This window comes from Penaeus monodon, chromosome 2 (genome assembly GCF_015228065.2).
Source record: "Penaeus monodon isolate SGIC_2016 chromosome 2, NSTDA_Pmon_1, whole genome shotgun sequence".
Lineage (NCBI taxonomy): Eukaryota > Metazoa > Arthropoda > Malacostraca > Decapoda > Penaeidae > Penaeus > Penaeus monodon.
Window position 1 is genome coordinate 50,075,396 of NC_051387.1, and position 27,655 is coordinate 50,103,050.

Here is a 27,655-nt window from a genome sequence, read left to right on the forward strand (position 1 = left end):
AGGAGAAAGAAAGGAATGACAGAGGAAGCGATAAGGAATCAGGAGGGTGGAAAGGGACAGGCAAGAAAGTGATAAACTTAATTAAAAGAAAAAAAATATATAATTCTAAATCCTGAAACAAACTGATAGAAAAGATGAGAGAGAAATGAAAGGAGAGGAGAGAGAAAATGAAAGAGGAAAAGTTAAATAAAAGCAAAACAGAGAAAACGAAAGCAAGAAATCAAGAAAGGAAGGGTGAATTAAAAAAGGGGGGAGAAAAGAGGGTGACGCGAAAGGGGAGAGCAGATGTGAGGGTGTAAGGGTGCCCTCGCTGCTGCAAGGGTCGAGGGCGGGCATCTGGGCGTCTGTTCTGTCTCTCCTTACCTGACCTTCCCTCCGTCTGTGTCACCCTCTGTTCCCCCGGGGCGGCCCCGTCACCGCTGTCGAGATAGAGACTTTTAAAGAATATTTATTGTTTGTTTTGGGGGGTGGGGGGTTTGCTTGTGGTTATTTTAGGAATATTTGGATGTGTGTGTGTGTGTGTGCGTTTGTGTTTGTGTGTATGTATGTATATGTGTGTGTGTGTGTGTGTGTGTGTGTGTGTTTGTGTTTGTGTTTGTGTGTGTGTGTGTGTGTTTGTGTTTGTGTGTGTGTATGTGTGTGTGTGTGTGTCTTTTGTGTTTGTCTGTGCGTCTGTGTGTTTATGTGCATATTTTGGGAATATTTTCCTTTTAGGGATGTTTATTTTTTTAGTAGATTTTTAAATAAATAGATATATACTTACACGTGTGTGTATGTGTGTATTGTGTCTGTATGTATGTTTTTTTCTGTATGTAGAATTGGGCGGCATTTGCATATCTTTAGAAATATTCATATGTTCCGTTTTCTATGCCTTGCTTTCATCCATCGGAACGTTCATCTTAGGACGGGAACGTTTCTATTTTATAGAAACATTTATATCTTTTTAGGATGATTTTTTTGGGGATATCTTATCTGTATAGATTTTCATGTATCGATAAAAGTTCTCGTGGATATATTTTTTTTTTAATATTAGGAAACGTGTATTGCATTTTTTTTCCTATTTCTTTAGGATTGAAAAGTTGATTTTAGAACTATTGCACAAAGTTCTCACATTCTTTTATTTATTTTTCTTTCTTTTGCCAATTTGGTATATTTTTTGTTGTGAAGTGAATTACGAATTGTTCGTAAGAAAAGAGTGTGGCTAATACACATTTTCTTTTACGCGAACAATTATCTGTTATTCGCAAATTATACACTTTAGTTTATTATTCGTTTCTGATAAAGATTTGTAAAATTTATATCTTTGTTGTCTTTGTTAGAATACACCTAATTATTTTATTGCTATGTAAATTTTGGACTTGTTTTTTTCTGTATAAGAAAATTGTAAAATCAAAACTCTATGATTTGAATAATTCAACCTATATTTAATTACGGCATTGCCAAACTAATCTTTATTTCTCTTATTGAATAAGAAAAAAATGTACCGATAATGAACCCTTTCATCTTCATAAAGCCTCTACTAATTTCTTAATTATGACTAAGAAAAATCTGAAAGTTGCCTTTTATACAAGGTAAAAAGTCTCACCCCAACAGCATCCCTCTCTCTCTCTCTCTCTCTCTCTCTCTCTCTCTCTCTCTCTCTCTCTCTCTCTCTCTCTCTCTCTCTCTCTCTCTCTCTCTCTCTCTCTCTCTCTCTCTCTCTCTCTCAAAATCATTATAAAACGAGAAATTTGACTTGTTTGTTTGTGTAAGATAAAGCATCCCTCCCTCCCTCTCTCTCAGCTGGAGCCCAACTGACAGGAACAGAAAACGTCACAACAGGTGGGATAACATTACCATTTCTGCCCCGTCATTCACGCATGCGATTCGCCTCGCTGCAGTCATGCATTTGTTCAGACGGTTGACCAAACACGGGCCGGGTATACGTGGTTGTGTGTACATATTACATGTGTGTGTACGTCTACGCTATATGCAAGCATCCATACATACAAACTTGTATACAAATACACTCACTCACACGCGCGTGCGCACACACACATACACACACACACACACACACACACACACACACACACACACACACACCACACACACACACACACACACACACACACACACACACACACACACACACACACACACACACACACACACACACTCCTCCCCGACCCCCACACAAAACCTCGTAATCTGCGGCCAGCCTCTTATAGAAGCCTAAGCGCCATTTTCGACCAAGAGTCACCTCCACGAATTAACTAAATTATACACACAGACACAAGGGGCTGTCTCCTCGGCTTATTGCTCCGTCGTGTCTTTCTTAAGGGGATAGAAGGGAGAGGGAGAGGGTGAGGGAGGGTAAGGGGGAAGGAGAGGGAGAAGGAGAAGGAGAAGAAGAAGAGGGATGGGGAAAGGTAAGGAAGAGGGAGAGAGAGAGGGGAGAGGGTGAGGGAGGGTAAGGGGGGAGGAGAGGGAGAAGGAGAAGGAGAAGAGAAGAGGGACGGGGAAAGGTAAGGAAGAGGGAGAGGGAGAGGGAGAGGGTGAGGGAGGGTAAGGGGGAAGGAGAGGGAGAAGGAGAAGAAGAAGAGGGATGGGGAAAGGTAAGGAAGAGGGAGAGAGAGAGGGAGAGGGTGAGGGAGGGTAAGGGGGAAGGAGAGGGAGAAGGAGAAGAAGAAGAGGGACGGGGAAAGGTAAGGGAGAGGGAGAGGGAGAGGGGAGGAGGAAAAACGGGAGGAGAGGGAGAGGAGGGAAAGAGGGAAGTGGAGGGAGAGGGAGAGTGGGAAGTGGAGGGAGAGGAAAAGAGAGGAAAGGAGAAAGAGAGAGCGAGGAAGAGGAAGGATAGAGGAAGATGAGGAAGTAGGAGGAGGGAGGAAGAGAAAAAAAGAGAAAGAGGGTGAGATAAACACAGCGAAATATAATATTTAATAGTGTGTTGGGAAGAGAAAAGAAATGAAAGGAAGAAAACAAGATATAGATAAACACAGAGAGAGAAAGAAAATGACGAAAAACAAGCAGACAGGGAAGTGAGATAGGATAAATGGGGAAAGAGGGGGGAGGGGAAGAGGAAGCAAAGAGAGAGAGAGAGAGAGAGAGAGAGAGAGAGAGAGAGAGAGAGAGAGAGAGAGAGAGAAAGAGAAAGAAAGACGGGGAGAGGAAGGAGAGAGAGAGAAGGGATGAGGAAGGAGAGAGAGAGGGGGGGGTGAGGAAGGAGAGAGAGAGGGGGGATGAGGAAGGAGAGAGATAGTGGGGGGGGAGAAGGGGGAGAGGTTAGTAATGAGTCCGGTTTTGCATGATTGGCTAGGTAATTAGGGGGTGGGTTGCAAAGGGGGAGAGGGAGGGGGTAGGTTGCCAGGTAACATTTTTTTACATTGCAGTTGAGGAGGCTCAGTTTGGGTGGGCATGGGGGTAAGGGGAGGAGGGGGAAGAAGGGGAGAGGAGAAGAGGGGGAAGGAGGGGTGGTGGGAGAGGAGAGGAGAGGAGAGGAGTGGAAAAGAGAGGAAAAGAGAGGAGGGGTGGGGGAGATGAGAGGAGGGGGGAGAGCATTGCAAAGGCGGACGGACAGGGCGAAGGAGAAACCGATTTTTTTCTTTTGTTTGGCATTCGGTTTCTTTTCCCTTGTTTTGTTTTTGTTTTCAGCATCATCTATATGTTTATTTGTCTGTCTATCAGTTCAAAAACACCGATGCAGTTTTTTTGTTTGTTGATTCTTGTCGTTCGGATGACGATGTTGATGAATTTGTCAACTCAACGCGGTATGTTATTAAAAATTACACAATTGTAATTATTTATATGGTAAAATTATTTCTTAAACTCACTATAAGCAACAGCAATGCATAATGGATGTGTTAAGCGTGAATATTAAAAAGATAACATAAATGATAACAATCAAGATATGTATAATGATAATAAGACTAATAATTGTGAAATAGTTTTGTATTTCTTTATGATTTTTAAAAAATCGATTTTCATTATCTTTTTTTTTGACAAGTAAAATAATAACTAATGATAGAAAAATGATGGAATTACCGGCGAGTAATTAGAAAGACGATGATATCTTAATCGTAGTTTTAGAAATAATTAAATCTTAGTTTGGAACTCTCAGCTACATAATCAAATTGCCACATAACATTACGTAAGCTGTTGAATATTTAATTAGATAAAGAATGTTGCGTGGAAATCCTTGCATAGTAATGATGTCTTTTGCAACATGTCCAGGACAATAGGATAAAACATGCAATATTACTGGTTTTTTTTTCAGATAAGAGTATTTTATTTGTATATTTTTATAAGTTTTAGTCTCGTAATGTGTAATTCATTGAATAATATCTGTTTTCGTAATTTGTTGTTTGTTTAAGAAGTGAAAGAATATTATAGAAAACCATTTCTATATATCTCTTCTTTCCTACTTTTTTTCTTTCTTTTTCTTTTTCCTTTCTTACATTTTCTTTTCCTTTCTTGTTTCTTCCATCTCATTTTTTTGCGTGTGTTTTATATTATGATGTGTAGTAGGAAGAGAACGAGGGAGTAAAAACCACAGAGATACGTAAAGAGAGAGGGGCGCTGGGTGTCGAAATTCTCCCCCCCCCCAACCCAGCCTCCCCGACTCCTCTCCCACTCCACCCCCACTCCACCCCCCACTCCACCCCCACTCCACCCCCACTCCACCCCCACACCCCCAGTCCCGTGCCCGAGAAGCCTCAGGTGCCCGTCGGCTGCACCATTACCTGTGTCCGCCGCTGATTATATTATTAGAGAGCGAGGGGTAGTAATTAACACAGGTGAAGGCAGGTGAAGCGACCTAGGGGAGTGAAGAATGAAAAGTAGGAAGCTAAGGTGGAGGGTGGGGGTCGGGAGGAGAGAGGGGGTGGGAGGGGGTAATGGAAGGGGAAGGTGGGGGAGAGAGGGTGACCTTGCGAGACTTCCCTGAGCCCTTCCGCCCCCTCCTAAAAATTGTCCCCTTTCTCTCTCTCTCTCTCTCTCTCTCTCTCTCTCTCTCTCTCTCTCTCTCTCTCTCTCTCTCTCTTTCTCTCTTTCTCTTTTCCTCTGTCGCTGCCTTCTTTGTGATACTCTTTCACCTCATCCCTCTCTCTTGTCATTCTCTTCCTTGTTATCACCCTATCCTTATTCCCTCTCCTTGTCACCCCCCACCCTCTGCTTTTCTCACCTCTCTCTTGTTATCTCCTTCCTTTTCACTCCCTCTTCCCTCTCCTCCCTCCCCCTCTCCCTTTCTCTATTACTTCGTGTCACCTCCTCTCCTTGTTCCCTCATCCTTCCTTCCTTGCTCCTCTTCGCTCTCCCACTCTCCCCACCCTTTCCTCCCCATTTCCTCTCTCTCTCCTCACCCTCTCTCCTTGTCTTCCTTCCCTCCTAGCTCCCCTTCCCTCTCCCACCCTCCCCACCTTTTACTCACCCTTTCCTCTCTCTCTCTCTCTCTCTCTCTCTCTCTCTCTCTCTCTCTCTCTCTCTCTCTCTCTCTCTCTCTCTCTCTCTCTCTCTCTCTCTCTCTCTCTCCTCCTCACCCTCTCCTCTCCCCTTGTCACCCTCCTCCCTTGCTCCCCATTCTCCGCCGCCCTCACCCCACCCTTGTCACCCTCTTTCTCCCCTCTCTCTCCTCACGCTCTCCCCTTGTCACCCTCCTTCCTTGCTCTCCTTCCCTCTCCCTCCCTTCCTCCCCCTTTCCTCTCTCTCTCTCTCTCTCCTCACGCTCTCCCCTTGTCACCCTCCTTCCTTGCTCCCCATTCTCCGCCGCCCTCACCCCACCCTTGTCACCCTAATCATATTACCGGGTGGTTATGTGACACTAACTCGCCCCGGGCACTCTCGTCCCTCGCCCTTCTTCACTTTCTCGACCACGTTGGCACTCTCCGTCGCTGTGTGTCTGGCACTGTCTCTCTTTTTTTTCAGGCTGTGGCACTGTTGCATCTTGACGCTTCGGAATATTGTAGGTTTTCTCAGTGTTCTTTGCTCTTTTCTCAAGCTTCCATGTTGTTATTGTTATTGTTGTTATTATAACAGTTATTAATTCGATCATTCATAACCTTCATCATCATTTTTTTTTATTATTATTATTACTGTTTTTCTCTCCTTCATTTCTCTTTGCTTCTCTTTTCTTTCTTATTTTTTTTTCTTTTTTCTTCTTCTCCCTCTTCTTTTTTCAGTCAGGAATCTATCCATCTATCTATCTGTGTTCCATCCAGCTATCCAATACCCGTCTATCCATCTATCTATCTATTCACCTACCCACGACCCATCTGTTCAGCTAATCCAACTATCCATCAATTCATCAGTCGATCCGTCTATCTATTCAGTTATCCATCTGTCCATCTCTGCACTTATCCATCTATCCATTCATCCCTATATCCAACATCTACCCTACGATCCATCTATTCAGCTGCCTGTCTATCAAATTTCCCATCTATCCATCTACTCGGTTATCCATTCATCGATATATCCATCATCTATCCAGCTTTTCAGCTATACAACTATCCATCAATCTATCGGTTCATTCATATATCCATATTCCCCTCCTATGATCCATCTTTACAGCTATCCAACTATCCATCAATCTATCCGTTCATCTATATATCCATAATCCAGCCCTACGATCCATCCGTTCAGCTATCCGACTATCCATCAGCTCATCTATCCAACTATCCAACAGCTCATCTATCGGTTTATCTATATATCCATAATCCAGCCCTACGATCCATCCGTTCAGCTATCCAACTATCCATCAGCTCATCTATCCCATTCGTCCCGCAGGCAAAACACGCAGCCTGACTGGTTCCCACAGAGAGCCCTAGATACGAAATACAATACCGAAGTCGTGATGGGAATGTGGTTGTTTTTTTGTAAATATATTTTGTAAGATAATACCGTAACGTAGATGAAATGTGAAATACAACCACGGTACGAAATGGAACGTATATAAAAAAAAATTAGGATTTTTTTTTTAACGTAGAGCCAAAAAATTCAGACACTTTGGTTGATTTATTTTTTTTTTTTCTTTTCCAGGATGTCGCTTTTATCTTATTTTTTCATCTCATAGATGTTTTTCCTGTTTATTTATTTATTTATTTACCATTTTTACTGTCTTCTATAGAAATATGCCTTTAAAGCCTTTGTCCGAATTTACGTCGTGCATTTTAAGGAACACTAAAATATCAGCTGAGTCTCAGGCACACCTGTAGCATGCGATACACTTCAGAGAGCATTGATATCACGCTCAATTGCCCAATACACCCCCCACCCTCCTCTTCCCCCTCCCCCCCTCCCCCCACACTCCACCAAACCACTAACTATCTCTTAAATTGAACCGCATTTAGCTACCTGTCAGTGCAACCATTGAGATCCAAAAGACCTTATCAACTCGAACACCGCCGTCCCATTATAGTCAGTGCCCCCCCCCCCCCCTTTGTATTATAAATGGTAATGGATTCTGGACATCGATGGGAGGAAAAGCGCGGGCTCGTTTTTTTCGAAATTAAGGTATTTGGATAATCACTTCGAATGTTGTTTTTTTCTTGTTTAAATGAGGTCCTTGTTTGCTTGTTTTCGATTCATTTCTTGCGTGTGTTGGTTTTAAAAAGAAGGTGATTTCCAAAAATAAAAATAAAATCATTTAAATATTCTGAGTTTGTTTAAAAAATGATGGCGTAATTTCCAAAGTTCGAAAGCTTCAAATATAATTTTGTGATTAGTAATATGCCAGTCCAAGGCGTTCCAGCCTGTGCATGACATTTTCACATCACCATTTTCTAAAACGCTTTCCTTCGAAGTATTCATCTCAATTTTTTATTCTTTGAGTAATGACGAGGATTCTACGTATCTATTTTTATACAGTTATTATTATTTTTTATGCTTTTCTATTCATTTACTTTTGACTATTTTATGAACACGGGAAGAATGATTTTTGCCATTTCATCAATGAAAACCTAATCTGTTTGTGCCGTCATGCGCTACGTGTATCCATCTATACGTCGTAGGGATTTTATGAATGAATTCTATTTTGATTGAAATGCTGCGTCATCTAGTTTGTAAAACGCTCAGTTCATTCATCTTTTTAATCGTCCGGATCTATTCACGGAAGGTCATTTTAGTGATTAGTTCTTATGGGTTTTAATGCTGGTATTTGTATATAGTGAATGGTATTATTATCAGAGTGTATAGCTACTGATTTTAAGAAGGTTTGTTTTTCTTGTTAGTTTATTGTTATTCTTTACTGGCGTTTCTTGTTTTTTATCTTTTATGAGTATTTATTTCTTAGTATCATTTCTTTTATTCGTCATTACAACTATTTTTTCAAACGAAGGAAATCCTGAGTTGTTTACCAACATTTTGAAACCCGGAAAACGATCAAGTTTCTTAATGAACATATTTACACTAGATAATCGCCTAAATGACTGACTAATTAGCATATTACATCTACTGGGCAAATTTTGAGGTTAGGACCAGGTTTGTGTTAATTGCTTTAATGATTCGAGTAATTGTTTGCGTGCGGCGGCCGGGCATATTTCCAACATTTATTAATCTTATTTATCCATTGGGTTTATTTTGTTAATGCCATGAGTTTCTGTACATTTTCGTTTTTTGGTTATTTAATTGTATGCAAGAGGTTTATTGCTGAAATTTGTATGTTCGTCATCGCTGGGTATGGATGTTGCATGTTCAAAGCAAATACAAATGTGTCTCAGATGTCACAAGTTGGTTAGGTATGGCAAGGTGTACGTAAATATATCTTCGCTTATTGCTTGGAAGGTCGTTGCAAACACTAATAGCTTTTTTTCTTCATTTTATGTCTTCCTTTCAGAGATAAAGACTACACAAATCCCGTATAAATATTCCCCCGACTTGAGTGGTTTTCTCTCAAGTAGGTTTCGCTCTATCGTACTCCTTTTTTCGATGCATTTTTTTTCTTTCTTTCTTTCTTGTGCGATACAAAATGCTTACTCGTCTCTCTTCTGCTTTTAACAGGCGACTACCATGTGACTTAAAGTGCGAGTAAAAACCTCATTAGGGAGAAGGAAATTGGCGTTATCTTAGAAAGTAAGATGTACCTTGACGTTCTACTTGCATTCAGTAATATGGTTTACGTACAGTCAGGAAAAAAAAACTATCGTTTACTTGTGTTCATTGAGGAGCTGAACGCTTCTCTCTGCTAACACCTTATTGTGCTAACTACCTTGCCTCGCTCTTCCACACCAATTCGTCGATTTTTTTTTATTATTTAGGGTAACGTTACTTACTCTTCAGACTGTACACCGTGAATAAAAGAGGACCCGGTATTGAGCCTTTCGGAACGCCAAATAATCTATCTCGTATGTCAGAATAAAGTACAAGAAAGCAAGTGTATGTTCGGGTTTGATAATGGACTTTGAAAGGACGTTAATGGTACTTGTTTTAAATTCTAGTGTGCGCAGATTTTTGGTGATTGTGTAAAGTTGATCCGAAGTATCGGGGTTATTTATTTTATTTTATTTTATTTTATTTTGTTATTATTTTATTTATGTATTATTATTATTATTATTATTATTATTATTATTTTATTTAAAAGATCAAGAATGAAACCAATTACGTGGATTTTGTTTATCTTATAAGCTTCAATAGTCCGCTCAAATAAAATCAAAACATTTTAAGATTTACTTTCTGTAAACGGAATTAGAGAATGATTAACCTTAAACCAGAACAGCACCCCTTCCCACCCCCCTCACCCCTCCTTTTGACCCCCAAAAGACGACAACGCTCTCGTAGGAACAACGCCCCCCCCCCCTTTTTTTTTATTGATAGCTTTTCCCTCCTCTACACGAACGGCTCATCCCTCTCCCCCTTACACGAACGTCTCTCCCCCTCCCCCCTACACGAACCGCTCACTTCCCCCCCCCCTATACGAACAACCTCCCAACCCCCCTATACGAACACCCCCTAACCCAGCCCTCCCCTACACAAACAGCCCCCACCCCCGCCCACCCCTACACGAACAGCCCCCTAACCCCGCCCCCCCCTACACGACCCCCCCCCCCACCCCAGGTCCATAGTCGTCGCCTCATATTTACTGCGTCGTTTTATCGCTCTTGCTGTAGCGACTGTCAACAGCGCGCGCGTGACAGAGAAGGACCGCGGAGTTGAAAGAACGGGTGGATAGTGAGGAATGGATGAATGGGGGAAGTGGTGGATAGAGGAGAATGTATGAATGGGGAGGTGTATAGTGAAGAATGAATGAATGGGGGAAGTGGTGAACAGAGAAGAATGGATGAATGGGGAAAATGGTGGATAGATGAGATGTTGAATGGAGGTGTAAGTGAAGAATGAGAATGGGGAAAAGGTAGAACGGAAGAATGATGAATGGGGAATGTGGATAGAGGAGAATGTTGAATGGGAGGGTATATTGAGGAATGAATGAATGGGGAAGTGGTGACAGAGAAAGATGAATGGGAAGTGGTGGATAAGGATAATGTATGAATGGATTGTAATAAAAAAGAAGAATGAATGAATGGGAAGTGGTGAACAGAGGAGAATGAGTGAATGGGGAAGGATGATAAGAGAATGTTGAAATGGGGAGGTGTATAGTGAAGAATGAATGGATAGGGAAGTTGTAAATGGAGAAGAATGAATGAATGAATGGGAAAGTGGTGAAGATTGAGAGGATGGATGGATGGATAAATAGAGAAGTTGGGAATGGGAAAAGGTAAGAACTAAGGAATGAATGAATGGGAAATGTTGAGGAATGGATGGATGGGAAACTTTGAAAAACGAATGAATGAATGGAGGAAAATGTGTGAATGTGAGAATGAAAAAGAATGAGTGACTGGGTAATAATAATTTACAGAATATCATCGGAATAATAAAAAAAAAAAACGAAGAATGAGTGAACAAAAAGGCATCGAAAGTTAAACAAAAAGGAATGAAAAAAAGGTGAAAATGACGATACCTGAAACAATTTCATATATTTAATTTCCATTTTTTTTTCAACGTATCGAAAATGACTGCTTATATTCCTCTTAAATGCCTCTCAAAGCCATCGTCGTGTTGCGTTTTCACTCTTAATTGACGCCATCAGTGCGATTAAGCTTGAGGTGTGCGTGCGATTCATTCATTTTCTCATTTACGCACGCGCAGTAGACACGCCCATTCATGCCGGAGGGGGTGGGGGGGGGGGGGATCGGGACAAGGAGAGAAGGCCGTAAGAATTTTTAAGGGATTGAGAGAGAGGGAGAGGGGGAAAGGGAAGGGAGGAAGGAAGGAAGGAAGGAAGGAAGGAAGGGAGAGTGATTTTAAGGGGATTGAGAGAGAGTGGAGGTAGGAAAGGAGGGAGAGGGAGAAGAATGGATGGAGGGAGAGAGGGAGGGAGGGAAGAAAGGAAAAGGGAGAAATGAAGAGACAGAATGAATGGGTGAATGGGGACCGGGCGAGAAGGGCGTAGTGATTTTAAAGGGATAGAGGGAGAGGGAAGTAGGGAGGAAGGGAGTAGGAGTCCCTATTAAGCAAGGGAGAGAGAAAAGGAAGGGGTAGGAAAGGAAGGAGAAGAGGAGAGGACAAGACAACAGACAGACGGAGAGGATGAAGGAAGTGTGGAGCAAAAACTACAGAATAAAAGAACGACAGAAGAACAACAACAAGAACAAGAGAACCAGAAGAAAGGGGGAGAATAAGAACCTGGAGAAAAAAAAATATGAATAAATGTGCAGTTAAAATAAAAAAGAATCGATAGAAGCAGCTGCAAACGATAAGAAAGATATAGAAAGCAAACCAAGAAAGACAGATAAACAGGGTACAGACGTAAAGCGAGAGAGAAAGGCACGAGAGGCAATTAGCTCGGCACTCGACGGGGCTAAAATCTGAAATGTAAATGAAGGAGGGGAGGAGAGGGAGGGGGAGGGGGGAGGGGGGCGGAGGGGGAGGCGGTGAAGAAATAGCAGAGAAAGAAAACTGGGTAGGTTGAGAGAGAGAGAGAGAGAGAGAGAGAGAGAGAGATAGACTGATAAACAGGCTGACAGACCGACAGACAGAGAGACATGACGACACAGACAGACAAAACAGGACTGATAACAGCTAAGAGAAGACAGACAGATAAGAAAGACAGAAGACACCTGATAAGAGAGGGAAGAAGAACCAGAGGAAGAAAAGGAGTAAAGCCAGAGGAAGAAAAGAGAACAGAGAGAGAGGAAGAACGAAAGATAGAGGGAGAGAGAGAAGAGAGGAAAGTTTGAAATGAGGCTTGCGTGCGCGTGTGTGTGAGGTGTGAGGGAGACTTTCTCCCCAGCTAGCCTGCAGGCGTGTGGCAGTAGTGTCATGCCCACCTACCCACTCAACCTATACCCCATTCGTAACCCCCTTCTCTCTTCCCCTCTTTCTCCCCTTCTCTCTTCCCCTCTTTCTCCCTCTTCTCTCTGTCCCTCTTTCTCCCCCTTCTCTCATCCTCTCTTTCTCTCTTCCCCTCTTTCTCCCTCTTCTCTCTGTCCCTCTTTCTCCCCCTTCTCTCATCCTCTCTTTCTCTCTTCCCCTCTTTCTCCCTCTTCTCTCTGTCCCTCTTTCTCCTTCTCTCTTCCCTTCTTTCTCCCCCTTCTCTCATCCCCCATTTCTCCCCCTTTCCTTTTCTTACCTTTTTGTCTTTTTTTTTGTCTTTTTTGTCTCCCTTTTTCCCTTTCTCCCTTCATTTCTAACATTCTCTCTTCTCCAATGCTTCCTTCTTCACCTTCCTTCTCCCTCTTTTTCCTCCTCACTTTTCTTCCTCCCGTTTTCTTGTCTCCCTTCTCTTCTCCTTCTCTTCTCTCTTCTCCCACTCCCCCTTCCCATCTCCCTCATCAACCTCTTTTATCCATTTCTCCCTCTTCCTCTTTCTCTTTTCCCTCCTTTTATCCATCTCCTCTTCCCCCTTCCCTTCCGTAGCCCATAGCCCCCGCCCCCCACAGCCCATAGCCCCCCACAGCCCTTAGCCCCGCCCCCACAGCCCTTAGCCCGCCCCCACAGCCCATAGCCCCGCCCCCCACAATCCATAGCTCCACCCCCCCGAGCCCCCCCCCCACAGCCCATAGCCCCGCCCCCACAGCCCATAGCCCCGCCCCCACAGCACAGCCCATAGCCCCGCCCCCCCACAGCCCATAGCCCCGCCCCCCACAGCCCATAGCCCCCCCACAGCCCATAGCCCGCCCACAGCCCATAGCCTCCTATAGCCCCTTCTCTTCTGCTATTGCTATTCTCATCACGGCAACCGAGGAAAAATAGCCGTCTCGAATTTCTACTTCTCCGCCGGCTTCCTTCGGGCCGCCATGACACAGTGCCTTCCTTGTTCTTTTTTCTTTTTTCGTCTTCGTATTTTCCTTTTTTTTTTTTTTTGTTTTGTTTCTTACTTTTTACCTCTTGATCTTTTTTGTCTCTTTTTTTTTCTCTTTTTCTCTTTCTTCCTACTTTATTTCTTCGTTTATTTCTTCGCTTTTTTTATTCTTCTTTTTTCTTCCTCTTCTCCCTCCTCCTGCTTCTCCTCCTCCTCCTCCTCCTCTTCTTCCTCCACCTTGTTCTTGTTCTTCTTTTCTCTTTTTCCTTCTCCTCTCCTCCTCCTCCATCTTGTTCTTCTCCTCCTCCTCCTCTTCCTCCTCCTCCTCCTCCTCCTTCTCCTCCTCCTCCTTCACTATCTTCCCCTCCTCCTCCCTAGTCTTTTTTCTATATTTTCTTCTCTGCATTTTCCTTGCGATGTTTGCATTTCTTTCCTTTCTCCTTCTCTTTTATTTTCATTTTCTCTTTCCCCATCTCACTCTTGCTTTACTTTTTTTCCCGTACAGCCTCTCTTCTCCCTCCTCCTTTTTCCTTTCCTCTTCCTCCTCATCTATTTATCCTCTTTTCCTTTTTTTCATAATTTTCTTCCTCCTTCCTCTTCTTCCTTTCCTTCCTCTTCCCCTTTCTCTTTTTTTATTTTTTATTTATTTTTTTGGGGGGTAAAAAGCAGTAATTAAATTCAAGCCATTTTTTCACATCCCAATGCATTGCCACTTTCGTCTTTTCTCCTCTGTGTTGTATTTGATAATTCCTTTCCCATCTTTTCGTTTAATTGATATGTTCTTTCATCTTTCATCATTTTATTATATTATTAGATCATAAACTTCCCCCTGTTTTTTTATTCTTTCTGTTTCTATCTCCCTCCTATCCTTCCCCCTTCCTTCCCTCCCCTTTTTTCCTCCCCAGTCTCTTTATACCCTTACCTCGACCTACCTCTCATAAGACCCAATATCCTATACCCTTACCTCAACCTACCTCTCATAAGACCCAATATCCAACGCAAATAAAACACAAATAAACCTTAAGGACGCTTGATATCCCCTTGACTCGATTCGCGCAGGCGGAAACACCTCCAGAGGGTCCTTAAGCGAACTTTCAAACTGGTCTCCGCCGTTCGGTAAATAAGCGGAGGAGAGGGAGAGAGGAAACAGGATGCGCGTCCCGGAAGAGGCTGGGAGAGGGAGAGGAAGAGGGAGGGGGAGAGGGAGAGGGAGAGGAAGAGGGAGTGGGAGAGGGAGAGGGAGAAGGAGAGGAAGAGGGGGAGTTGGGAGATGGAAGGGGATGAAAGAGGGGGTGGAGATTGGAGAAGGGAGATGGGGAGAGGGAGAAGGAGGAAGAGGATGGTGAGAGGAAGAAAAGAGGAGAGAGATGATGGAAAGAGAGGAGGAGAGGATGAATATAAAAACTAACCAGGAAAGACGAATTATAAGAAAGAGAGAGGGAGAGAAGACAAACAGAAAAAAAAACAACATATATCAAGCAACGAAATACATCTAGACGAGATAAGAGGCAAGAGGAAGAAAATGAGATGATCCTGGTTTTAATACCCGATTTTGCGAAACGAATGCGAGAAGAGCAGGATGTGATAACAGGAATTGGCAGTTTGAGTTTCGAGGCGAAGCGGATCCGATAACACCCGGGTCGCGTCGAGTGATTCGAGGCTTCGCGATCCGCCTGGCTCGGGGTGGTCGAGCCAAACGAAGCACATGAAGCAATTGAAGCAAATGAACCAATTCAGTGAAGAATTGAGTACCGTCGAGATGAGTTAACCGGTTTATAAGCCTGTCAATGTTGGTCGTTTGTGTTATGATTGGTTTATTTGTTTTTATTTTATGTTTGCTGGTTTATTTTTATTCTGGTTTTCTTTTCTTGTTTCGGTTTTCGTGTTTGGTGAGAGGGAATCATGTCCTTGAGGAAGTGTTTCGGAGGGAAGGATATTGTTAGATTAATAAATGCATCGATAGGGTCATTGACAGCGAACGCGAACTCGTCTCTCTCTCTCTCTCTCTCACTCTCTTTCACTCTCTCCCTCTCCCTCTCCCTCCCTTCCTCTCTCCTCTACCTCTACCTCCCTCCCTTCTTCTCCCTCTGCCTCTACTTCCCTCCCTTCCTCTCCCTCTCCCTCTCCCTCTCCCTCTCCCTCTCCTCTCCCTCTCCCTCTCCCTCCCCCTCCTCTCCCTCTCCCTCTCTCCTCTCCCTCTCCCTCTCCTCTCCCATCCCTCCTTCCCTCTCCACTCCTCTCCCTCTCCCTCAGACGGCGTTTTAAATCGTCCCCGCCAAGGTTACGCACCGCCTCTCTTCGGTGCCCAGGTGAAGGTGCTAGTTTGTAAATCCTCACGAACAGCTATTTTAGGCGGCCGGGAGGGGTTGTATAAGCTCTCGAGAGTTATTTATTTTTATTTACGTGCAATCTGTTTACGAAATCATTTGATGCTGCCCCCCCCCCCAAAAAAAAAAAAAAAAAAAAAAAAAAAAATTACGGGATCTTGTGCGGTGGCGCAATCGAGAGACAGCTGTGGCGGCCATTTTAATCCATTTACAAGTTTAATGCTGTGACTCCCGTTTGGCCGTGTCAGCTGCGTAAATTTTCGCCCGAGACACAAAACAATGGTGGAAGTAGTAGCCAGTCACGGCGTAGCAGGACTATTGCTTGTCTTAAATTAACGCGCTGGAGAGAGGAGGAGTTGCCAGTTTGCTAAATAGATAAGGATAACGGGGTTTTATTGTTGTTGTTGTCTTCTGTTTTCTCTTCCTTCTTTCTTTTTTTTTCTCGTTTTACTGGTGATGGTGCAGATTATAAGTTTTATGATTATCGTCCCCCTTCTTTCTGTCTATTCCTCTTTCCATCCTCTTTCTCCTCCTTGCTTTCTCTCCAATATCTTCCGTCTCTTCCTCCTCTTCCCGCTTTTCTCATTCCTTTTCCATCACTTCCCGCTCTCTTCCCACTTCTACTTCCTCTTCTCCCTCCCCCCCCCCCCTCTTCCTCCTCCCTCCCTCCTCCCTCTTCCTCCTCCCTCCCTCCCTCCCTCTTCCTCCTCCCTCCCTCTTCCTCCTCCCTCCCTCCCTCTTCCTCCTCCCTCCCCACTCGACACCATTGCAGAGCGGCGTTGGCAGGTTGGCAGGGCGTGTTGGCAGGGGCCGGGAGAGGTCTGGGCAGGTGGGCATGGTCGACGCACGTGCCCTGGTATGCGCAAAGGCCTCTCCGGTCGGGGAAGTTTGTCGAGGTTATCATTATTATTATGCGCACGTCGGGGGGAGGGGGAGGGGGGGGGTGCGAGTCCAGCGCCGACGCTCGCTTTGCTTGTTGGCTCGCGGTGGTGTTGGAGATGTTGATGGTGTTGGTGGAGATTGTTTTACGGGAAGATGGTACGGAGGAGGGGGTGTGGGGGTAAAGAGGGGGAGTCTTGGTGTATTTTTTTTTTTTTCTTCTTCTTTTTTTAAGGTAAGGAAGGGAAGAAAGGGTTTAATTAGCTTTGGTGCATATGATTTACCTCGTTTAGTTTTTGCTTGTTTGTGATTGCACTTGTTTCCTTACGCTTCCTTTCGGCGTATTTATCTTTGTTTCTTTTATCGGGATTTTTTTTTTTTTTGCGTGCGCGTTATATATATATATATATATATATATATATATATATATATATATATATATATATATATATATATATATATTTTTTTTTTTTTTTTTTTTTTTTTTTTTTTTTTTTTTTTTTTTTTCCAACTTCGGGGTCAGTGTTTTGCAACTTCATTAGCCATTGCAGCAGAAGGTCGTTAGTATTATCGTTTAAATCTCCTCCAAGTCGAGTGTGTGATGAAGAAAGAAGAAAAAAGGACTAAATGTATCTAGAGTAAAAGTGAAATTTAGTTGTTACCCAGAAATATATTCTCCGGCGGGATTCCATGAAGCGCGGAGTGGAGATCTGACCTCCCTCTGTCTGTCTGTCTATTTGTCTATCTGTCTGCCTTTCTTTTTTTTTCTCTCTCTTCTCGCTCTCCTTTCTTTCTTTCTTTTTTTCTCTCTCTCCTCTCTCCTCTCTCCTCTTCCTCTCCTCTTTCTTTTTCTCTTTCCTCTCTCTCTCTATCTTCCCGTCCGTCTGTTCATTTTCTCTTTCTCTCTCTCTCTCTCTCTCTCTCTCTCTTTCTGTCGCCCTCCTTTCCTTTCTCTCTTCATCCCCTTTTGCCCCCTCCCCTCCCTTCCCCCTCCCCTCCCTTCTCCCTTCTCCCTCGTTTTCCTTCCCTCCTCCTCCCTTTCCTTCTCCCCTCCCATCTCACCCCCACCCTTCCCCCTCCCTTCTCTTCTCCCCTCCATCCCACCTACCCTCCCACCCTCCCCTCCCATCCCTCCTACCCTCCCTCCCCTTCCACCCTCTCCCCTCCCCCCTTCCCGCATTTATTTCAGCAAAGTCTGACTGCGAAATAGCCCTGAGTCGATGAATAAACGAATCGTAATTGACCCAATAGAGTGAGCGAGTGAGTCATCGAACAAGCCAGTCAAGTGAACGAAAATAAAATAGGCATTAATTGAGGAAGTGGCCAAGGAAGGAGAGCTGACTGACTACTGACTTAAGTGACTGGCGATGGGACGAAAAGTGACTGACAGCTGACTTAAGTGACTGGCGATGGGGCAAAAAGTGACTGGCGATGAGGAGGAAAGTGACTGGCAACTGACTAATGTGACTGAGGATGGGAAGAAAAGTGACTGACAGCTGACTTAAATAACTGGCGAAGGGAAGAAAAGTGACTGACGAGAAGCGGAAGACTTAATCGGAAAATAATGTTGGGAAGGCGTAGGATGCCGAACGATTGGGTGATGGATGGCGGGAGAAAAATTGACTGACGAAATGCGTAAGAGAATCATTAATAAACAACAACAACAAAATAAAAGTGGAATTATTATTAATTATTTGGAGAACGAGATTTGAAATGAAATGCACGAAGCATGAAGATAAAAACGGTTAAACCGTTAAAAGCAAAAACCGCAAGAAAACACGAAAAAAAGTAAACTATTTTTTTTTTTATGTCGGAAAAACAAACAAGCAAAACTAAACATAAAACCGTTTCCGAAATTGAATCAACAAATGAAGACCAAACCAATTAATCAAACCAATAAATCTTAAAAAAAAAAAATAAATAAATAAACAGGAGAAAACGCCAATTAACAAGCAAAACAACACAAACGAGGAAATAGCCGTCGACACAACCTACGCCGAAATAACCTACAACAGCTGACCTACTCTGCTCATGGGGACGCGGAGGCAGACGTCGGGAGAGGGTGGGAGGGATGGAGGGAAGGAGGGAGGAGGGAGGGAGGGGAGGGAGGGAGGGAGGGAGAGGAGAGGGGGGGGGGGAAGAGGAAGGGGAGGGAGGGACGGGAGGGGGAGAGAGAGAGGAGGGAGGGAGGGGAGGGGGAAGAAAGGAGGAGGGAGAGAGAAGGGAAGAGGGGAGGGAAAAAAGCAGAGGGAGGAAGGGGAAGAGGGATGGAGGGGAGTGGGAAAGAGGAAGAGAGAGAGAAGGGAGGGGGAAGAGGAAGCAGGTGGAAAGGGAGAGGAGGTAGCGATGGAGGGAGAGCAGGAAGACACACACACACACACAAACAAACAAATAATCAATCAAACAAACAAAAAAAAACACACACACGAACCACAACGTCACACGAGAGAGCTGGATCCATGCCCGCCCGCGATGTCTTTTTTTTCTTTCTTTTTTTCTTTTTTTTTTGGACTGATGGGCGTGGGTGTGAGACATACCCATGTAGCCTAGCTTGGAGGATGGATGAGAGGAGGAGAGGGAGGAGAGGGAGGGGGTAAAAGGAAAGGGAGGGGAAGGGAGAGGAGAGGAGAGGAGAGGGAGGTGAGAGAGGGGAAGGAGGTGAGGGAGAGGGAAGGGGAGGGTGAAAGGATAGGAGAAGGAGGGGAGAGGAGAGAGGAGGGAGGGGAAGTGAGAGGGTATAGGGGGGGAAGTGATTAGCAAAGTAGGTAAGAACGAGATGTGAAGATGAAGGTGGTAGATAGAATAATGGCTATAACAGGTAGGAATGACGTAGAAGCCAAAGAGGAAAAAGAAGAAGAAGAAAAAAAAAAGGAGATTACGAATGGAAGAGGAGATACTATAGTGTAGAAGGAAATGAATAAGAGGATAGGAAAGAATGGCAGACGCGCGGAAACGGGTTTAAGAAAAAAATGTATGGAATGACTATGGCGAAATTTCCTGAATTGCATCCTGGAATGACGAACAAGGAGAAAAGGAGAAAGAAGAAGAGAGAAATCAAAAAAAGCGATAAGATATTCACTCAAAATTATAAGAAAAGTTATAAGAAAATTAAAATCACGGATGAAGAAAATAAAGAAGTTTTAGTATTCCGAAAATCAAAATAGAAAAACGAACCAAACGGAGACAAAAAAAATATATAGAAAGGATAGAAAAAAAAACTCATAAAGAGAGAGAGAGAAAGTAAGAAAGAGAGGTAAAAGAGGTAATAAGTGTACGTGATAAATGGTGATCACGGGGTTGTGACACAGTACTGTTTACGGCTTAGTACAGGCGACCCCGCTCGATAGGGCATCACCTTTGGCCAGCTCCATGACGTATTCCCACGCACGCACGAACGCACGCACGTGAGAGAGGGAGGGAGAAGAGAGGAGAGAGGAAGGAAGGAAGGTATAGAGGGAGAAGGGGAGATATAGAAAGAAGGAGGAAAATAAAAAAAGAGAAGGGGGGCCGTTGGTAATAGCTTAGATATAGATATGAGGAAGAGAGGGAAGTGAGATGATAGATGAAAGAAAGATAGTAAAAGAAAAATAATGGAGGATAGTGGGCAATGAGCCCGATAGACGAACGGAGGATGGACTGGCTAAGTATCGAGAGAGAGAGAGTCAGTCAGTCAGACAAACAGACAGACAGATATATAGGTAGGTAGGTGGATAGGTAGATAGATAGAGAGAGAGATGCAGCCAGAAAAATCCGGTGCGAAAGAGAGCAAAGCACACAGACAGACTCGGAAGGCGTGTCGGGGAGTGGCGGGAACACAGCTCACAGCCTGGACACAACGGCCGCACATATAAGGCATGAGCTTGCTATATTAACCGCCACCTCCGTCCCTTACACCATAGGATAAGGCGGATGCCCGAGCCAGGATAAGGCTCCTTTTCTGGATCGCCATAAGCCAAGACTTATCCGCGGGGTTATTAAAATCTCGCGCTCGATGTTTCTCCTTTGGCAGAGGGGGGTTAAAACGTTTTCACGACTGCTGCTATATGTTCTCTTATTTATTCGGATTTTGTAATCATTTTTAATGTCCCCATTTCAGTGGATAAGGATCCGCTCCGCAGCGATAGACGGGGCTCCCTTGAATATAATAAATACTGACCCCGTGACCTCTCATCTCGTCCTCCCTGTGTTCGTTTGCGCTGCAACATATGTCGACCATAAGGGCGGTTTTCCGTTACTCGAAACATGAAACTCGTGTGTACAGCAATACTGTTGTTATTGCAGGGGAAAAAAACCCACTCCGCATGACGTTTTCACCATCGTGCAATTGACTTTTTAAGAATACTAGTGTGAAATGAAACATGAAAAAAAAAGACGGCCGACCTTTCACGCCCTAACCTAATACGGGAAATTAACTGGAGATAATTATAGGCCATTAGGGCTCGCGGGATGACTGCCGATTATGTTTTGGAAGATGTATGTGAAAGACATGAATTATTATGTTCTGTTTCTTTAATGGCTATTTTTTGTAATTCCTGAAATAGTATTTGGTAACTAAAATTGTTTTAGCAGTGATTTAGGTATATGTATGTGTGTATATGTTTATGTACAGTATGTGTGTGTATATATATATATATATATATATATATATATATATATATATATATATATATATATATATATATATATATATATATATATGTATATATATATATATATATAGTATTATATTATATGTATATATATTATATATATGATTATATATGTATATTATTATGTATATGTATGTATGTAGTATGTAGTATGTGTAGTATGTATGTATGATGTATGTTGTGTGTAGTGTATGATGTGTTGTTGTGTGATGTTTGTGTTAGTTGTATGTATATATATACATAGTGTGGTGTGTGTGTGTGTGTGTGTGTTGTGTGTGTTGTGTGTGTGTGTGGTGTGTGTTTTGTGGGGTTGTTGTGTGATTATATATATATATTAAATATATATATATATATATATATACATATTACATATATAAACATATATATACATATATAGATACGTACATATCTACATATAGATACATACATATATACATATAGATACATATCTAAACATATAGATACACACACACACACACACACACACACACACACACACACACACACACACACACACACACACACACACACACACACAAACACACACATACACATACACATACACATACATACACATACACATACACACACACACACACACATATATAGATAGATTGATACATACATACATACATACATACATCATACATACATACATACATAATACATATATAGATACAATATAATATATATACATATAATATATATAATACATATATATATATATATATAATATACATACATACATACAACACACACACACACACACAACAACACACACAATCACAACATACACAACTACACACACACACACACACCCACATATATATATATATATATATATATATATATATATACAATATACAACACACACACACACAACATACATACATACTATATAATAATAATATATATATACTACATAATCATACAATACACAACACACATCACACACACACACACACACACACACACACACACACACACACACACACACACACACACACACACACACACACGCATACTTACATGCACACATGTATATGTATATATATACACATATACACATATATACATATAATACATGTATGTATATAATGTGCGCGTACCGACGTGTGTGAGAGAGCGCAGCCGGACATAGGAAAGACAGAAGACACCAACGTCTCAGTATCTCCAAGGCAACTCTTCAGAAACATTAATCCAGTGCAAAGAAAGTGATGGCAATATCCTTGTTTGGAAGTAGACGTGTAAAAAATTAATGGACTTTTTTTTTTTGAGGGAGTGTACTTTCGACGCATAGCATGAGGGGAATGGCTCTTTTTTTGGTATAGCGGCGTTTGTAATTTCATGTGGCTACGTGTTATTTGAGGATGGATATAGTATGTAGTGTAAAAGTTTGTGTAGTCAGGGTTTGTCTTTCAGCAATGAAGTTACGCTTTTGTTTTTGTGTTTTTGGTTTTGTTTGTGTTATTCATTAAATGAATATGCACTTTTGAAGGGTTTTTTTTATGTTCAGATGATATTAAGATCACTTTTCAGAAAGTATTGGACAAGTAAACCAAAAAACGGGGGGGGGGGGCACACAAGTCTACGGGATCTAATCTCCATGTTTGACATATTGCCCACTCCTGAGCAGATAGCCAAGGTTAAACTTATTTAACTGAACGTAACGAAAAAAAATGTACATTTCCGTCTCCTGTTTTTTTTTTTTTTTTTTTTTATTGAAAAACGAAATAACTGTAAATAAAAGTTTTGAAATGAAACCCTAAATTTTAAGCTTGGACTATAAGTAAGCTCTGAAGGAGTACATTGATATTTATATTTGAAATAGAATTAAACCTTTATTAAAGAATGAATTCGATATCAAGCAGTTATGAGAAAGAGTTTAGGGTATTACGTAGATGGATTAAATTGAATATTAAGCAGCCTAAACGTATTGATAAATGGTGGCAATCTTTTCGTAAATTATCTGTAAGCACGGTTAAAATGTCGGTTTAATTAAGGAAACCGGTTTGTGGAATTCCATTAACACGAACACTTGAACACTATTGTGAAATATTGTGGTGACTATAGAACTAGATTATAGACTAGAATGTTCTTAATGATTTAAGTTATACCGAACAGCGGAACTGGGAATCGTGACAGACAAAAAATAATAATAATATAGTTTCTATCGGTGTTTCCTTAATGTATTGCTTTTAATTTTATTAAGTAGAGAATAACCCTAGCACTTGCTTATTCAATTTCACAGATATTTCAGAGTTTCAAGTTCACTCTGCATGAGGGAAAAAGCTCACCATTGACGATATGTTAGATAACAGGCATGTATTGCACCGAGGGCAGAGGGAGAGTGAGTGAGTGAGTAGGGAATAAAAGTGAGAGAGGGGGAGAGAGAGAGAGAGAGAGAGAGAGAGAGAGAGAGAGAGAGAGAGAGAGAGAGAGAGAGAGAGAGAGAGAGAGAGAGACAAGACCGATAGCGAAATGTAGATATAGATTCGTCATATAATGAACTTGTAGTTATTTATACAGGTGCTTATATATTCGTACAAGTGTATGCATGCAAATGGTAAGCATATTACGTGTACAGTTGCTCGCACAATCTTCTTTTGGATATACGAAAATACGTATTCGTTTTTACCTTTTTAATCTTCTCTAAACATTAAATAACTGCGTTAGATTTTGGCAAATTGATGAATAATGAAAATATAATTCATTCAGCTTACCGAAAAATTAAAAGGATACAGAAGGATGTTTCTTACTTTTCCACAAAGGACAAAAAACACTTGCAAAAAGACAAACAAACTAGTAACTAAAATAAAAATCAGCGAAAATCCCATATTTAGAAGTGCATTGGAAAAAAAAAGATAATTAAATAAACCAAAGAAAACTTTTTTTTCGCCCAAAGAACATATACATAGTAAGTACCAAACTCAAAGACAAATATCAAATAACGAAACCAGAAGCTGACTCCTCGTCCTCCATTCCAGGTTGGGTCCGATGTTGTGATGACTGATCAGGGGTGCGTCACGCTGCCCCGCGGACACCACCATCTTCACCACCACTGCAGCACCATCACCGCCGCCAATGGACTTCATAACGGACACCTTCACAATGGACACCCTCCTTCCTGCACCCAGCTCTCCCCACCCAAGTGTCCTCAGGTTAATGGGACGCTTAGTAATGGGTGTGCGGGCGGGAATGGGTCTCCAGGTGGGTGTGGCCTCGGTTTTGGTTCGGGTGGCGGAGCGGTTTTCGCACGCGCTCTCGGTCCGTCTTTGTTTTGGGTTTAAAGGCCTGCTTCTTTTTCTTTTTGTTCTTCCTTTTCTTTTAATCTGGTTGTTTGTTTTCTTCTCTGTCTTTCTTTTTGTTTTCGTTTTTGTTTGTTTGTTCGTTTGTTAATTAAGGCTTGTCACACGTGCATGTTTTTTTCTTTTCGCTCACTTTATCCGCCAAGTGTTTTCTATGGTCTTTTGGCTCTTCTCTCTTTCTCTCTCTCTCTCTCTCTCTCTCTCCTCTCTCTCTCTCTCTCTCTCTCTCCTCTCTCCTCTCTCTCTCTCTCTCTCTCTCTCCCTCTCTCTCCGTTTCCCTCCCTTCCTTCTTCCATCTCCCCCTCACCTCTCTTCTTCCCTAAATAAATATAGATATATCCGTGCGTCCTGGGAGAAAACGCCACCCATGCTGCAGAATAAATTAACGCTGAAAGGCTAAATAGCTTTAAAAGAAGTTATTAGTTTAGGAATGATAAATATATTTATATTTCTGATGGTGATGTCAGACATTTATACTTAGAGAGGTGTGTGTGTGTGTGTGTGTGTGTGTGTGTGTGTGTGTGTGTGTGTGTGTGTGTGTGTGTGTGTGTGTGTGTGTGTGTGTGTGTGTGTGTGTGTGTGCGTGACTTCCTATAGCATAGGGATAATTTCCCTTTTTTTCTCATAGAAGATTTAATAATAGTTTAAAAATTAGTAAAAAAAATAAAAAAAAAATCCACACAAAAAAAATCCACTGGGTTAGTTAAGCCAACCCGTTCAGCCCAATTGGAAAGGTTGGAGGCTGGAAGGGCATCTGACTGGAAAAGAAAGAAAGAATGAAAAACAGTCACATATCACGATGAGGATTAAATTTGGGGATAGATGTTCCCGGTACTTAGTAGGAAGAGGAAGGGAGGACATTGAATATGAGCGGATTCTTTCTTCCATTTCCTTGATTCTTATTTCCCTTTGCATTTCCGTGTCCCCAGGAGGCCGGTCCATCCACGACGGCTTCGCGACGATCCGAACGGGCGCCGGCAAGAGGGGGCGGGCGCGCAGCTCCCCCTCGGTCGTGAACGAACTGCGCAGCAACGCCCCCTGCCACCACGGCTGCTGCAACACCACCCTGGGACGCACGTGGGGAATGGAGCCCCTGTGGGAGGAAAAGGGGAACGTGGAACAGCAGGGGGCGCAGCCGGTGGCCAAGAGAGACCGAGCGCAGCTGCCCTGGTGGGAGGTGGCCACGAGGCGGTCCAAGTACAGGTCGTGCCCCGCGTTCTCTCAGGTACGGGCGACGGGGCGAGCGTGCTGATGCGGGGTCGGGCGATAGGGAGCATTCTGATGTGTAGTCCTATTGGCCATGCTCATGCTGTTGGTTTTCTGACAGGCCAGTTTGATGTTTTTACATTTCTAGTCGCTACCTCTGATACTCACTTAGATTATTATTATTATTATTATTATTTTTTTTTTTTTTTTTTTTTTTTTTTTTTTTTATGTTCAAGCTATGAGATTACATGGGATATATTTAGATGCTGGTTTCATTTCTGGCTGACCATTTTGACGCTGGCTTTTTATATCAACATAACAGTTTTAACATTGATTTCAGGCCTTATCTATACCTCTAAATTATTATATATCTTCCCTCCTAACACTCACTATTTCTTTTCATACGAATACACATTAAACTCCAGGAACACGGTATTAATAAGCGTTCTTCCTTGTCCTAAATAGGCAAACGTGGTTAATGCGTTAGAACAAACCATGAGCAACGTGACAGACAAATTGGAGAAGCTTGCGTCATCGCCAGATCTGAAGGTACGGAGTTTTATTAGCCTTCCACGTGCTCTGATTAATTCAAGGGAAACGTATTAGTGTCTCCTAAAGGCCGCGGGGGGGGGGGGGGTGAGAGAGGCTTTGAGGGGGATATTTTTGTAGGTTGGATTGGGTTTGGGTATTTGTTCTTATGAGTTTCTTTTTTGTCAACTCGTATTCTCATTATGACCAATTATCGTTAGCGTAATCATCATCATCATCATCATTATCAAATCCCCTTTTCGTTTCCTTTCTTAATTAGCTATTATGACGACAGAAGAAAAAATATATATATATATAGATTATTTTTCAAAGTCAGCATCTTTCTCACTCCTCTTCCCCCTTCAACTCCAGGACACAGAAGCCGCAGAATTGAGGAAAACAGCTGCTGTTTTGCGACAACAAAGTTCCGCTGTGTGTCAGTCTGTCAGCTCAGGTAAGCAAAGTAAGCAACTCATCGTTTGTTTGTAAATTTCTAAAGATGTTTGCTGATAAAGAAGAGCTGATTTGTAATGATATAGATTACAGAACATTCGAGTGTTATTTGAGGTGGTGCGCAGTATGAAATGCATGAATAGATATGTACTTATAATTATGAGAGTGTCAATACACGAAGGAAATCTTTATGTAGATTATGTTCTTGGAGTTTGACTATAAATGAAAATCAGTGTACCTTTAGATAAGTTTATCGACTTAACTGCATATCATCATTGTCATATTTATCATCTAATGTGTCCTTCGATCTTTTGTAAATGTAATATTACCCACAAAAGCTCTACATCAGACATCTTTTCAAAAACAATTTTTTGAATAATCATGTATTTTTGTTTATATTACAATCCTCTCACTATCCAATGCGTGCTTTTCGAAACAGTTCTCTCCCGGAATTCAGCAAACTCCCTTTACATATTTTCTCTTGTTTTTCTACTTCAGGCTACTTCAGCATGGAGCGCCAACTCTCGTGCGACAGCGTTTCGAGTGTCACTTCAACCATCAGCGCTGCTTCGATGTCGTCCTTCGCCTCGTTCAACTCGAGGAAGCTGAGTGCGGGGCAGATGCAGCACTTCCCCCACAGCCTCACGCACCCGCACCCTCAGGGGGAGAGCCTCAACCCGCAGGAGCAGTCGAAGCTCAAGAAGAGGAGTTGGGTAAGGAAGGGGGAGGGAGAGGGGGAGGGTGGGAGGGAGAGAGGGAGGGAGGGGGGAGGGAGAGGGAGGGGGGAGCGAGGAAGAAGATGGAGGTTGGAGGGAGGGGGAGAGGGAGGGAAAAGAAGAGAGGGAGAAGGAAAAGGGGAGAGGGAGGGGGGAAAAGTGGAAGACGGAGAGGCTAGACAAAGGGAGAGAAAAAAAATGAACAAAAATATTAGACAATAAGTCTAAGAGAGTTTGTTATTCGGATCCCGTCTCAATTCACATTCTTTGATATTGAAGGCCCCCTTGCTTAATCACGCAATCAAGTCCCGTCTCTCCACCT

At 42.6% G+C, this 27,655-nt stretch overlaps 1 protein-coding gene across 3 annotated transcripts in view; it reads left to right on the plus strand.

The window, feature by feature from the left end:
* The window catches only part of LOC119583503 (neuron navigator 3-like), a 39,933-nt gene that overhangs the window by 3,718 nt on the left and 8,560 nt on the right, over positions 1 to 27,655 (plus strand). For 2 of the 3 annotated variants that reach the window (XM_037932027.1, XM_037932042.1), the window contains exons 2-6: positions 24,110 to 24,332; positions 25,360 to 25,655; positions 26,102 to 26,185; positions 26,537 to 26,627; positions 27,116 to 27,330. In XM_037932027.1, the coding sequence (XP_037787955.1) occupies positions 24,128 to 24,332; positions 25,360 to 25,655; positions 26,102 to 26,185; positions 26,537 to 26,627; positions 27,116 to 27,330 (891 nt within the window). In that variant the 5' untranslated portion in view covers positions 24,110 to 24,127. The remainder of the gene's footprint in view (positions 1 to 24,109; positions 24,333 to 25,359; positions 25,656 to 26,101; positions 26,186 to 26,536; positions 26,628 to 27,115; positions 27,331 to 27,655) is intronic. The other variant, XM_037932035.1, reaches the window with a different exon arrangement.